Genomic DNA, 14,794 nt, shown 5'->3' with positions numbered 1-14,794 from the left:
TATTAGCCAGCCGCCACTGGTAGCATCCAAGATCTTTGGGCAGTTTGTTCCAGTTTCATGCAGCATAACAGATAAATGCTGCTTCAGACCAAACTCTGTGCTGTTCCAGCTGAGATGAGACATGTATTCTGGTCCTAAACCACTCAGTGATTTACAGTATGCAGCAGCACTTTAAACATATATTCTGTAACTAACTGGAAACCTAGTGTGAAGATTTCATAACTGCAATAATAATGGAGATGGAATATTGTTTCATCCAGATGGTTGGAAGAGTGTTTCTGGAAATACATTCAGAATTTAGAACACAAGGATAAACGACCGGCTGGGTTTTTCCAGTGATCACAGTGTCATTATTAATTTAGAATAATTGTTGTGCAGAAAAATTGGATGCTTAGCTCTGTGACTCATGAGAGGCACAAGCTGGGGCAACATCAAATCAGGTTCTAATGGGGTTATTTCCATATTACAGGGCTCCACAGTGAGGGTTGCAATTGTCAGTCATTTTGAGAAATTGGCAACCAATGCTTGGCCTTTGGTTGCCATCAATGGCAAACCAGTTTTTAACATATAGAAAAAAAGGTACAGCAAAAAGCAAAACGTGTGCCCCAAAATCCATTGATATATCATTTTTGTTGCATTAGTGATATTTAAATATGGCTGGTCAAATCAGAACCAGACAACGTGCACAGAGGAATCTGTTTTAAAATGAAGTTGTTAAACATCACAAACGAAATGTGCAAATTGATAGAACTGACAAAGAACCAGATGAACCTGAACGAAAAACAGTCTTGTGAGGCGAAGTGTCCCGGCATCTTTAAGCTGTATGTAAAAATGAGACCGCAAAGCCTGCAAAACATACCCCTAACACGTATGCACGTCACATTTCCATTATTAAGCTGATATATATCTGCACTGTCTTCATTACTCAAAATGTAAGCCTGCTAAAAATGGTAACCATGTTTTCCTCTTAACTGTTGTGTTTGATGAATTTGCCTTTTTCTTATCATGCCTACACCTTGAAAGTGAATGGGAGTTAATTCCCAATCATAACTTTTATATTCCTCTGTTTTTTCACAGATGATGCTCAAAATAACATAGTAATTACTTCCACCGCTGACTGGCGACCAAGAACATCCAGTCAGATCTAAGAGAACCGCTGCTGAATTGAGAGACGATATTGAGTCACTTGGCTTCATATGTGCTTCTAAGCATGAGTCCTTAACTTCCTCATCCACCAGGACACGCTGTTACACGATCCCTTCGGTTGTTGTGTGACGGACCGTCAGGGGAGTTCCACCACCGTACCGTTACTGTAGAAGCCCGAGACGCACCGGCAAGATGTTTTCAGCGCTCAAGAAGCTGGTGGGGTCTGAGCCAGGGCAGCTCAGGGACAAGAACATTCCGGCTGGCCTGCAGTCCATGAACCAAAGTTTGCAGAGACGCTTCGCCAAAGGGGTCCAGTACAATAGTAAGTGGTTCAGGCGAACAGGCTTCTGCAGTCAAATATATTTAGTTTTTCGTATTTTTTTTAGTGAAGTTGATGAACTATTTTCTGATGTACTCTCTTTCCGTATCCAGTGAAAATAGTCATCCGGGGAGATAGAAACACCGGAAAGAGTACTTTATGGCATCGACTGCAGGGCAAGAAGTTTGTGGAGGAGTATCTTCCCACTCAGGAGATCCAAGCTACAAGTATCCATTGGAATTACAAAAGTAAGTCTTTGCTGAACTATATTTGATCACCACTGCTTTTGCCGTGTTTCTATTTTGGTGAATATTTGACATCTGCTGTCCTGTGCCTCGGTGATCTGTTTCAGTGGCTCCATATCAAGGTAAAATTTGGACTTAGCCGCAGCTAACCCAGTTTTAGAGTAGGTGTCCTGTATTTGTGTTAGTCACTCCATACCAAGCAAACCATTTTTTAGTGTTTGCAGTTGTTGGATCCATAGTAGAGTCGCTTAAAAGCCTGCACATTTGAAGTATTCAAATCCGTGGCCTAAGAGCATGAATAATGCAAACACCCTTTCTGTTTCCCCTCAGCTACTGATGATGTGGTCAAGGTAGAGGTGTGGGACGTGGTAGACAAAGGTAAGTGTTGACATACGTGCCCATTAAAGAACCAGACTTTCCACAGAGGCTCACCTCGCTCTAAGGAGTCACGCCTTTGTCTCTCTCTACTGCTGTCAACCTGCTGCAGTATTTCATGACACCAAACAGACACATCAGTTTCTGCTTTGTTTGGGTTTCTGTCCTCAGTGTTGACTTTGTCTTTTTTTTTTGCACTTCTCTTGCACTCATCTCAGGCCAAAAATATCCTCTTCCCGAAGGTGTAGGTGAGCGCCACTGTAGTGTGTAGAGATTGAACTGGCTTGTGTGCTGTGGGTTTGGCCCTGCCTCGTCTTAGTCTTATCTGAATGTCAATATTCCCACGGTTTGCTGCGTGGCTACTTTTCTGAGTTTGGCTGACTTTTTTCTGCTGTGTGTAGCTTGACCCTAAGAGTGTGGCACCGTGTGAGCCGTGACGTGTACCCCTTTCACACCGAGGGCTTAACCGGGGTTGGACCGGCGTGTTCCAAAGGGTTAACCCACGTTGACCGACTTTGACTTACCGACACAGGTTGAGAGTTGGGTCGGACCAGGGTTGATTTTAATGTGAATGGCACGCTATCAATGTTGCTAACAGCTGGGGGCGGGACAAATTATTTCATTGGTTGGAAATGGGGGGCGCACAGTCGTGACGCAGGTCTTAGGTGCCGTTGTTATGTTGCGTCGAAAAACGTGTGAGAAACGCCAGTTGTGCCGCTTTCATGTTTTTATCTAAAGTGCCTGGGGGGGTTGCGCTACTGCTGTTACTAAGCAACCAAAACCTGCACGCTGTGATGACGACGATGATGATGAAAGCCTCACTGACTAAACTAAACAAAATCAAAACAAAGGTAAATTTGCAGCACTGCAAATTCCTCACTTTAGCTTTACTGCTTGATTCTGTTTCTTCAGTTTGTCTGACATTTCAACTGGATGTTGTGACGTCCTTTTGTCGGCAGCGGGAAGCAAGTAAAATAGTCTGTTGAACCTGAAACGGATCGTAAAGCCCTGGGTAGTCCTGCATTAAATTTATTAATTTCTCCTCCATTCATTCACTGTAAACTGATGTTTACAGATAACAAACAAAAAAGATATCTTCCAGCTGTAATTGGTCGTTCCTCGTCACATGACATGCGGAGCGCCCCGCAGCGTTCCAGCGTTGAACTATTTTTATCTTGGGGCGAAGCCTTTGCGCCCTGAAAAATAGGCGCTTGGGAACGCAGCGTTGCTTTCGTTTTTGGGTGAGCCCTCCGAGTGTCTACACTGACAACAATAAATTTCAATGAGCAAAAAAACGTGACTGGCGATCGTAACAACATGGATACGTGGCAAGACTTTGCAGTGCGGGAGCTAGCAGTACTACACAGTAAAATCGACAGTGTCAATGAAACACTTAAAGAGTCAATTTTAACACTAATTCAGTGAACATATGGTCCCTATCTACAGAGTGTTAAAGCTACACTGGACATAGTGTTACATTTTTAGAGTCAATTTAACTCTGGTTAGAGTTAATATTTTACACTACACTACACTGAGAAGTGTTACTCAAATTTTACACTATGATGTAAATAACACTCGTAGTGTTATTTAAATTTGACACTAGGTCTTTTTGAGTGTTAATCAAAATTAACTCTAATTAAGTTACTCTTCATGAGTGTTGCACCTACTTGACACTAAGTGTTTAAGAAATTACTCCAAATACAGTGTTTAACTGACTCCTGCCAGTGTTAAAACATATTTCCTCTTGTATTTACTCCCTTAGTGTAATTCTTACCCAACACCTTATTTACTCCTTTTTAACTCTTCAACAGAACACTTTTAAGAGTTTTGCATTTTCTACTTTACCATGTCAGCTAACACTTCAAACAATAAAACAAAAAATGTTTGCAGGGGAAAAAACAACAAACACTATTATATCCATATCTTAATAACAATTTATTAAAAATAAAAAACATTTAGTTTGCATTCAATTTTTCATTATCAGTTTAGAGATGCAAGTGTAACTCCCATTTGTGCTACATTGTACAACCATTAAACCTCACTTTCAGTTTCAAAGATGGAAAAAAGACATTGTTCTTAAAAGACATGGTATATTTAGAATAGTACAATCTTAACAATGTCTGTAAACATTGAAAACTGTGTTTACAGTGCATTTAGAGGATACACACATCCGAGTACAATTCAAGTCCTTTTCACCTTAGAACAAACTTCGCTATCATCTGCAATCTACCAAGCAATTCAAACTAAGATCTGATTGGCCACTGAAAGAGTTGGGATGTTATTTTGGCTTTAAATATTCTGATTATCTGCTGCCTCCAGACATTGTACTGCTGCTGGGAAAACTGAGAAAAACTTAATTCATAGGGTTGTCATTTTTTATTTGAAATACTAATTCTGTAACTATATGTTATATCAAATTTGACTACAGTTAGATTTAATATTGGATTTTTGATTTGCCACAGATAGTCTTCTATACCAGCAGGTGTTTGAATTACATTTTTAAAGGAGAGATTCACCGATTTCTACCTTATTTCAATTTATCTGCTCATGGTGTAAATCTAACTGCACTCAAATTTGGTATTAAAACATATAGTTACAGATACAATATTTTAAAGTGACAGCCCTCATGACTCTATTGTAAAGGTCTTGTTTGGAATTTATTAGTATCTTGGCAGATGATAGAAAGTTGTCTCTAAGTTGAATAACAATAACTCTATTTTAACCAGTAAATGCAGAAAAATCCTAGGAAAATACAAATGACTCAAGTCTTGCTGACAGAAATTGTACAAACAATTCTTCGTATTGAACAGCCACATCCAATTTAACAGACACAGTTCTGAGTTGAGTACAGCCCTAAAATAAATATATATATCTTTCCCACAAGTGTAGAAGAACAGATGTGCTTGAAGAAAAGATATCTAAATTATCTCAGAGGTTCAGTCACCTTTTCGTCCGGTTGTGTTCCTTGACATTATGGTCTCCACCAGGTTTCTTGGCCAACGCAGATTTTTCCAACTGTGAAATGACGATTTCTATTTTAATCACATGATGGTATCTGTAAAAACAGCAAAAGTGAAATCACATTATGACCTACAACACAATTCATTCTGAGACAACACTGAAGTTAAATTTAACACTAACTAGCTTTTGTCAAACACACATTAAAAATGACTGAATATAAATGTAGACAGCAATATAACGCTCACGTTACTTTGAAAAGTGCTTATTCAGTTTAACAGACAAAAAATAAACTATTAAATTAAACTAATTGGCTTTAAAGTGAATTCTTGTAGGAGGGCCCATGCACTCAAAGGGAAGGTTTGTCCCAGATAATATCACAACTCCCCACACATGCAGTATTTGCTATTTTACTGTCATCTATGGACATTGAAAACAATACAACACTGTCAGTCCTCCACATTGACCTCTCTTGCCCACATTGTGGAGTTTGATGTTAGCTAGTTAGCCTTACTGTGTACGATCCCTACAACAGTGGTTTTGGACACACTGCTCTCGCTTATCTATATATAGACTGTGAGCGCATCTGTTTTTAAAGCATGTTTGCACATTTTCAATGTGGCTTGGTTTGAATTGACAAAAGAAGGTTTGAACACGGGTCAGATAACCTCGGTCCAACCTTGGTCATTGGTGTGAAAGAGGTATTAATACCAGCAGTGTGTGTTTAAAGGATACCGTGCGTTAAAATTCCATTAGAAAAGCGGCTGTACTGCTCTGCTTCTTTTACTCACCGTAATCTAACATAAAGCCACTAGCTAAGCTGTAGGCTGTGATGTTTTTTGTCTTTTCAGCTCGTCTAAACTTGTGATCTCTTGTTCTTTCAGGCAAAGGCAAAAGGCGCGGAGAGAATTTAAAACTGGAGAATGAGCCTCAAGAGGTAATTAAAGCTGCAAGCAGCATTGATCGGGCCCTCGCAACTTCACGCACGTCGAGGGTACTGGCAGGACTCTGGTTGCCGCGGCCATGCATTTCTGTGACCATCATGCACAGCGCCTGGAAATTGCAAAAACAACACTAGAAATTCATACAAATTTCAAAATGGCTGACTTCCGGTTGGGTTTACATGTGATACATCTGCTTACCAAATTTTGTAAATCTATGTGAAACGTACTTCGAGGGCTGCTTCTTCTAAATTTTGTAGGGGGCGCTATTGAGCCGATTTGCCACTCTGAAGCACACACCACATTTTGGGCTTTAAATGTGTATGCCAAGTTTGCTTATGTTTCGAGCATTTTCAGCCTCTCAAAATGACCTTACTTTTTCACGGCGAAGACTACAACGGTGGAATGGCGTTCCACGAAACATCAAAAGCTTCATCAACTAATTTGATGTTGATCTGATTTACCTACTAAGAGAAACAAGCCATAGTAAAGTATAAAGACTTTAACTTTCTGTTACCAGTAGGTGGCGCTATGACTATGATTCAAAATTGGCCTGCAGATGTCTTCAGGACTGGAGTCTAATCAAACATGTGAAATGTGGTAAAGATCTGACAATGTGGAGTCGAGTTACATCAGTTTATTCGTTCATGGCGAAGGATTGAAATTCGCCGAGCCGCCACGTCGCCGCCCTTCAACAACTCCTTACAATCTTCACAATGAAGCATTATCAAGGTCTTAAGGTTTTTTTCACAACATTTGAGAGGGATCTGATTAATCTGTGAGGAGCAGGATGTCAAAGTACAAAACTTACAACTTCCGGTTTCCACTAGGTGGCGCTATTACTATGATTCTAAATTGTCATATAGATGTGTTCCGAGTCGGGATGTTATGACATGAGAGATTTGGAGCAGATTTGACAATGTATGGCCGAGTTACAACAACTTCCTGTTTCATGGCGAATAGGGTTTTTTTGCCGCCACACCACTGATACATAGTTTGATAACTTTTTGATCTTTGAGTAACTTTTCACTGCCAAGGTCTCAAGAGCATACTGACAAATTCTGAAGTCAGTCAATCGGGTTAAATCTCTAGGAGGAGTTCGTCAAAGTATGACGCCTTGAAACGGTCAAAAAACGTCATCAAAATTCATAATGGCCGACTTCCTGTTTGGTTTAGTGAAAAATCAGACTGCAATTTTTGCAAATTCTGGCTTACGTGGCAAATTTTAAAAAAATTCCCAGTATCTCAAGCACCTCCTTTTTGCGACGAAACACACATAATAATAATAATAATAATAATAATAATAATAAACATTAGAATAACAATAGGTCCTCCGCTCCGACTACATCGGTGCTCTGGCCCTAATAATAATAAACATTAGAATAACAATAGGTCCTCCGCTTGGACTAAGTCAGTGCTCCGGCCCTAATAATAATAAACATTAGAATAACAATAGGTCCTTCGCTTCGACTAAGTCGGTGCTCGGGCCCTAATTATCATATGGCTGTCATGTGCTTAGGAAAGAGACTCCTTTATAGTATGTGGGTCAGTGAAGGAGTTTGCCAGAGTAAGAGGTGTGGTAAAAAGCATTAGATTTCCTTCCTGTATCATGTGATTCATGCATTGGTTTAATGTATGTGTTGTAGTCGGATGAGGTGGCCCTGGATGCAGAGTTCCTGGATGTCTACAAGAACTGTAATGGAGTCATCATGATGTTTGACATCACCAAGCAGTGGTAAGTGGGTCTGTCCCAATAATAGTATATCTAATTATTGTTCGATATATGAACATGACCTCTATCCCCGTTGTGTTATTATATTGCTAGAATATTTGTTCATATAAGACTGTCACCAACATTTTAGTCAACATGCAGAATAAACGTCAGGCATTCCCAATATCCATTTGACCTTTTGTTTTAGTTGTGTGGTTTTATTTAATTTGTTTTATTTACTTATTTTTTCACATTCCAATTCCAATTTCTGAATATCTTTAAGAATTAAGTTAATAGCTCTTTCAAATGTTGTACTTGCAATACTCTGCTATGATATTATCACTATATCAGTGGCATAAAATTGTCTTAAAATGACTTATCGTAATTGATGGGACAATATATCGTCCAAAAGATATGCGAGTTATTGTGACAGGCCTCGTGATCGGAGTTGTCCGAGTTGTTGTCCTCGCACTGTCTAGTCAGTGAGCTCTAATGCATGGGCAGATTAGGTTTCAGCTGAGAGCTTCCACTGGTAGATTATGTTCTGCTTCAAAGGCAAAGACCTTCAAAGACATTTCAACACGGCTATTTTAGGTATTACGTCTGAGGGAATAGATGGAGATATTTTTTTTTCAAATACTATTATGTCTAGCCAGGAGCGACATGATGCACCAATAGGTGTTTAGGCGTTTGTTGTTATTGTGGCCATGGCGTACTGACCTATTACTTTCAGTGTAGTAACAGTATTGGTATCGCTGTTAGTGCCCAACTCTCAGGTGTACATAACATTTTTTTCTAGTTGAGCACGGACAGGAAATACTTTGTATAAATTTTTCTTTTAACAAATACCACAAATACACCAAAACCAACAGTGAATGTATACACCAACAAGTATTGTGTGTATATGAAATACTGATATATCTTTGTGCCATCGAGGTCCATTTACAGTGGGTACGGAAAGTATTCAGACCCCTTTACATTTTTCACTCTTTGTTTCATTGCAGCCATTTGCTAAAATCAAAAAAGTTAATTTTATTTCCCATTAATGTACACTCGGCACCCCATCTTGACAGAAAAAAACAGATGTAGAAATTTTTGCAAATTTATTAAAAAAGAAAAACTGATATATCACATGGTCATAAGTATTCAGACCCTTTGCTGTGACACTCATATTTAACTCGCATGCTGTCCATTTCTTCTGATCCTCCTTGAGATGGTTCTACTCCTTCATTGGAGTCCAGCTGTGTTTAATTGAACTGATTGGACTTGATTAGGAAAGGCACACACCTGTCTATATAAGACCTTACAGCTCACAGTGCATGTCGGAGCAAATGAGAATCATGAGGTCGGAGGAACTGCCCAAGGAACTCAGAGACAGAATTGTGGCAAGGCACAGATCTGGCCAAGGTTACAAAAGAATTTCTGCAGCACTCAAGGTTCCTAACAGCACAGTGGCCTCCATAATCCTTAAATGGAAGAAGTTTGGGACGACCAGAACTCTTCCTAGACCTGGCCGTCCAGCCAAACTGAGCAATCGTGGAAGAAGAGCCTTGGTGAGAGAGGTAAAGAAGAACCCAAAGATCACTGTGGCTGAGCTCCAGAGATGCAGTAGGGAGATGGGAGAAAGTTCCACAAAGTCAACTATCACTGCAGCCCTCCACCAGTCGGGGCTTTATGGCAGAGTGGCCCGACGGAAGCCTCTCCTCAGTGCAAGACATATGAAAGCCCGCATAGAGTTTGCCAAAAAACACATGAAGGACTCCCAGACTATGAGAAATAAGATTCTCTGGTCTGATGAGACCAAGATTGAACTTTTTGGCGTTAATTCTAAGTGGTATGTGTGGAGAAAACCAGGCACTGCTCATCACCTGCCCAATACAATCCCAACAGTGAAACATGGTGGTGGCAGCATCATGCTATGGGGGTGTTTTTCAGCTGCAGGGACAGGACGACTGGTTGCAATTAAAGGAAAGATGAATGCGGCCAAGTACAGAGATATCCTGGAAGAAAACCTCTCCCAGAGTGCTCTGGACCTCAGACTGGGCCGAAGGTTCACCTTCCAACAAGACAATGACCCAAAGCACACAGCTAAAATAACAAAGGAGTGGCTTCGGAACAACTCTGTGACCATTCTTGACTGGCCCAGCCAGAGCCCTGACCTAAACCCAATTGAGCATCTCTGGAGAGACCTGAAAATGGCTGTCCACCAACATTCACCATCCAACCTGACGGAACTGGAGAGGATCTGCAAGGAAGAATGGCAGAGGATCCCCAAATCCAGGTGTGAAAAACTCGTTGCATCATTCCCAAGACGACCCATGGCTGTACTAGCTCAAAAGGGTGCTTCTACTCAATACTGAGCAAAGGGTCTGAATACTTGTGACCATGTGATATTTCAGTTTTTCTTTTTTAATAAATTTGCAAAAATTTCTACATTTCTGTTTTTTTCTGTCAAGATGGGGTGCTGAGTGTACATTAATGAGAAATAAAATGAACTTTTTTGATTTTAGCAAATGGCTGTAATGAAACAAAGTGAAAAATTTAAAGGGGTCTGAATACTTTCCATACCCACTGTATGTCCAAAAACTATTAAAACCACCACATCAGTCAGTCACACTGGGGGGGGGGGGGGCATGTTCTTTCATTTCCATGACCATTACACAGTCTTTTATTTAACATTTAGACATAGCACAAAAAGTAAGGAAATTTGTGTTTGGTAGATTATTTCTTTGTTGTAACAATGCTTCTTGGCAATAAATCTTATACTGTTGGAAAGCCTGTTTATTTCCCTTTTTAAATGGTGCCACATTTGTAAGGAACATGCATTTCTGGGATGAGCAGCAGAGCTATGTATGTGGGTTGTGCCCATGAAAAATTTGCCAAACCTTCTCTGCCGATTTGGAACATTGTTCGTCATTAACCGACAATGCATATAGTCAAAATCAATGTAATTAACACAATGACAAGAACAAACTCACAAGAACCAGTCACATATATGTATATGACCACAAAGCATGACAAATCAATCCAGCAAACCTGCAGCGCTAAAACACGTATTCCACCGCACACTAAAGAGCACGGGCCATTCAAATATTATTCACATCAGAGGGAACAATATCAACCATATCATAAAAACGACACCATAGACAAATTAACACAGTAGTAACGCTACTACAGATGTAAAACACAAAAGCACTTCACTTACCAAAGCTGCTGTTCACTTAAAGACAAAGTATATCCTCCTTTCTTTGTTAATGAAGAGTTTAATGACTCGGTTGTACAGTACATTGGTGCGGTTCAGTTCCAGCCAGAGGTCCTCCTGCGAACGTGTTCATTGAGTTGTAGATCCACTCGGGTCTCCAAATGTTTTCAAAAGCACCGTAGCTTGTACAGTGGTGCAAAAAAGTATTTAGTCAGCCACCAATTGTGCAAGTTCTCCCACTTAAAAAGATGAGGCCTGTAATTTTCATCATAGGTGTATACCTCAACTATGAGAGACAAAATGAGAAAAAAAAAAATCCAGAAAATCACTGTCTGATTTTTAAAGAATTTATTTGCAAATTATGGTGGAAAATAAGTATTTGGTCAATAACAAAAGTTCATCTCAATACTTTTGTTATATACCATTTGTTGGCAATGACAGAGGTCAAACGTTTTCTGTAAGTCTTCACAAGCTTTTCACACACTGTTGCTGGTATTTTGGCCCATTCCTCCATGCAGATCTCCTCTAGAGCAGTGATGTTTTGGGGCTGTCGCTGGGCAACACGGACTTTCAACTCCCTCCACAGATTTTCTATGGGGTTGAGATCTGGAGACTGGCTAGGCCACTCCAGGACCTTGAAATGCTTCTTACGAAGCCACTCCTTCGTTGCCCGGGCGGTGTGTTTGGGATCATTGTCATGCTGAAAGACCCAGTCACGTTTCATCTTCAATGCCCTTGCTGATGGAAGGAGGTTTCCACTCAAAATCTCACAATACATGGCCCCATTCATTCTTTCCTTTACACGGATCAGTCGTCCTGGTCCCCTTGCAGAAAAACAGCCCCAAAGCATGATGTTTCCACCCCCATGCTTCACAGTAGGTATGGTGTTCTTTGGATGTAACTCGGCATTCTTTCTCCTCGACGAGTTGACTTTTTACCAAAAAGTTCTATTTTGGTTTCATCTGACCATACGACATTCTCCCAATCCTCTTCTGGATCATCCAAATGCTCTCTAGCAAACTTCAGACGGCCCTGGACATGTACTGGCTTAAGCAGGGGGACATGTCTGGCACTGCAGGATTTGAGTCCCTGACGGCGTAGTGTGTTACTGATGGTAGCCTTTGTTACTTTGGTCCCAGCTCTCTGCAGGTCATTCACTAGGTCCCCCCGTGTGGTTCTGGGATTTTTGTTCACTGTTCTTGTGATCATTTTGACCCCACGGGGTGAGATCTTGCGTGGAGCCCCAGATCGAGGGAGACTATCAGTGGTCTTGTATGTCTTCCATTTTCTAATAATTGCTCCCACAGTTGATTTCTTCACACCAAGCTGCTTACCTATTGCAGATTCAGTCTTCCCAGCCTGGTGCAGGTCTACAATTTTGTTTCTGGTGTCCTTTGACAGCTCTTTGGTCTTGGCCATAGTGGAGTTTGGAGTGTGACTGTTTGAGGTTGTGGACAGGTGTCTTTTATACTGATAACGAGTTCAAACAGGTGCCATTAATACAGGTAACGAGTGGAGGACAGAGGAGCCTCTTAAAGAAGTTACAGGTCTGTGAGAGCCAGAAATCTTGCTTGTTTGTAGGTGACCAAATACTTATTTTACCGAGGAATTTACCAATTAATTCATTAAAAATCCTACGATGTGATTTCCTGGATTCTTTCCCCCCATTCTGTCTCTCATAGTTGAAGTGTACCTATGATGAAAATTACAGGCATCTCTCATCTTTTTAAGTGGGAGAACTTGCATAATTGGTGGCTGACTAAATACTTTTTTGCCCCACTGTAAGTGTCCTGCCGTTTTATGGTGTCATGTTGCTGCCTTGGTTAGCCAACTCAGGTTAGCGTAGCTCCAAACACCTCCAAACACCAAGACGCTCAGTTGCAAATGAAACGCATTCTTAGCCATAAAATGTGCAACGCTTCTCCAACACTGTCAGCCAGGAATGCCGTTCGTACAAATCCTTTTCCTGGCTGGGTCAGCGCTGCTACCTGTGGGGTTGGCTGACCCTTTCTTACTGAAAATGTCCTTGAGAAATCTGTTTCTCCTCCTCCTTCAGCCATTGAGTCTTAAAAAAACAAAGCTAGGTTAAAAAAAAAAATTTCTACACCAAGCAAAATGCTAAAAATGTCATGTCAATGTCATAACTTCTTACATATCTTTCAACTTGAACTGTTACTACTACTACTAAATTCTGCTAGCTGCTTCAGTGTCACAACGGTCATGCTAGCCCACTGATCAATTACGCCGCACGTTAATGCTGAGCTGCACATTAATGCTGACATACTTGTAGACTACCTCGGTAGCTCTGGCACGTCAAAGAATACGCCCAACATGTCAAACTAAAGATCTGATTGGTTGAACACTGTGACAATCAACAATATCGTCCCCATTTACTTTAATCTGCAAAAGCTATCCAGCAGGCCTCGGGCCTCTATTTTTACCTAGAGAAATAGGGGTGAAATCTGATTGGATAAAAGCTCTACCTAAAACAAGCTGTGCTAGAAGCAGAGCAACTGAGGAAGACAGTAGCTGTGCAATGAGAAAATAAGCTAATGGGAAAAATAATTAGAATACATGTAGTGTATTTGTGAAAAATTATTAAATTCTAAAATAGCTATAACTTTGTGATTCTGTTTAGGTCAGCAGAGAAGGCTTTGCTGGCCCTGATGGCCCACCATTGGTAATAAGCCCTTAACCAGAAGAAGACAACAATTATTGTTGTCTTCTTCTGGTTAAGGGCTGCATTGCAGTAAAGTTCCAGCTGTTTGATTATTTGGCTTTACCCAGTTCGTCATAATATCCAGATTACTGATGATTTTTTATCAGAATCTCATTGTGTGAATAGTTTGTGAAAGCACCACAAAGATATCTTAGCAATATTGATATTGAGGTATTTGGTCAAAAACATTGTGACATTTGATTTATTCCATATCGGCCTGACTTCACGAATACATTTCTATCAGTCTGAGCATCTTTTAAGTTTCCTTCGCCCACCCACACATGCATGTTTTTGTCACTTGCAGGACTTTTAACTACATCCTGAGGGAGCTGCCCAAAGTACCCACCCACGTGCCGGTGTGCGTGTTGGGCAACCACAGGGACATGGGCGAGCACCGCGTCATCCTCCCCGACGATATAAGAGACCTGATCGCTGGACTGAACAGGTAGAGATCAGCGCCAGGCTAAATGGTAGCTATGGGCGGATGAAGCCTTGTGAAGCTTTGAGGCTTTTTTTTCTGTTTGTGCCGAAAAAAGATGGGAAGCTTCTGGGCTTCAAACGCGGCCACAACACTGACATCTGCTGGTTTTTGAAGCGTATAGTAGCCCAACACCTCTCTGACTGAATAGTTTAGTCTTGTGTGTGCAAACAAAAGAGTTCAACAAGCCAGCATGTTAGCATTCAATTTTTAATACTTAAATGTAGATATAATTGTGCAATATGGTACATTAACAATAACTAATATATTGTCCAAAAAGCCAAGATTTGATACAGGTGGAAATGTCCTCGTAAGTATTCCTCATTTGACACAGTGTATTTAAACAGTGTAAATCTAGGAAATCTCTATGAAATGGTCCAGTGTTGGGGATTGGAACTTAAAACATTCACTGCGATAGTTGACATGCAAGTCGTTGTATTTGAAAGTCAATTCTCCGACTTGATTCAGCGGTGGAGTTTGACTGTAAAGGTGGATTTCGAATTTGAAAGATGTGATGTAAATAAGAAGTATCATAAAGGCTGCACAGTTACCTCTTTACGAGTCTTACATGACGATTCTCCCACGCCCTTGTGATTAACCCAGTGGCGGGCCGTCGGGGCCTGCAAGGCCTTCTCTGCTGGCCTAAACAGAATCACAAAGCTATATCTATTTTATAATTTAATAATTTTTCTTAAATACA

At 40.6% G+C, this 14,794-nt stretch overlaps 1 protein-coding gene across 4 annotated transcripts in view; it reads left to right on the top strand.

The window, feature by feature from the left end:
* rabl6b (RAB, member RAS oncogene family-like 6b) overlaps positions 1 to 14,794 on the top strand; it is a 30,147-nt gene that overhangs the window by 2,727 nt on the left and 12,626 nt on the right. For 2 of the 4 annotated variants that reach the window (XM_031877337.1, XM_031877338.1), the window contains exons 2-8: positions 1,078 to 1,468; positions 1,579 to 1,713; positions 2,041 to 2,088; positions 2,304 to 2,333; positions 5,928 to 5,980; positions 7,631 to 7,719; positions 13,921 to 14,061. In XM_031877337.1, the coding sequence (XP_031733197.1) occupies positions 1,339 to 1,468; positions 1,579 to 1,713; positions 2,041 to 2,088; positions 2,304 to 2,333; positions 5,928 to 5,980; positions 7,631 to 7,719; positions 13,921 to 14,061 (626 nt within the window). In that variant the 5' untranslated portion in view covers positions 1,078 to 1,338. Of the gene's footprint in view, positions 1,469 to 1,578; positions 1,714 to 2,040; positions 2,089 to 2,303; positions 2,334 to 5,927; positions 5,981 to 7,630; positions 7,720 to 13,920; positions 14,062 to 14,794 lie in introns of all 4 variants that reach the window. The other 2 variants (XM_031877339.1, XM_031877341.1) reach the window with 2 other exon arrangements.

This window comes from Anarrhichthys ocellatus, unplaced genomic scaffold (genome assembly GCF_004355925.1).
Source record: "Anarrhichthys ocellatus isolate YVR2014 unplaced genomic scaffold, GSC_Weel_1.0 scaffold134, whole genome shotgun sequence".
Lineage (NCBI taxonomy): Eukaryota > Metazoa > Chordata > Actinopteri > Perciformes > Anarhichadidae > Anarrhichthys > Anarrhichthys ocellatus.
Note: the sequence above shows the minus strand (reverse complement) of the source record. Positions and strands in the feature narration are given on the sequence as shown.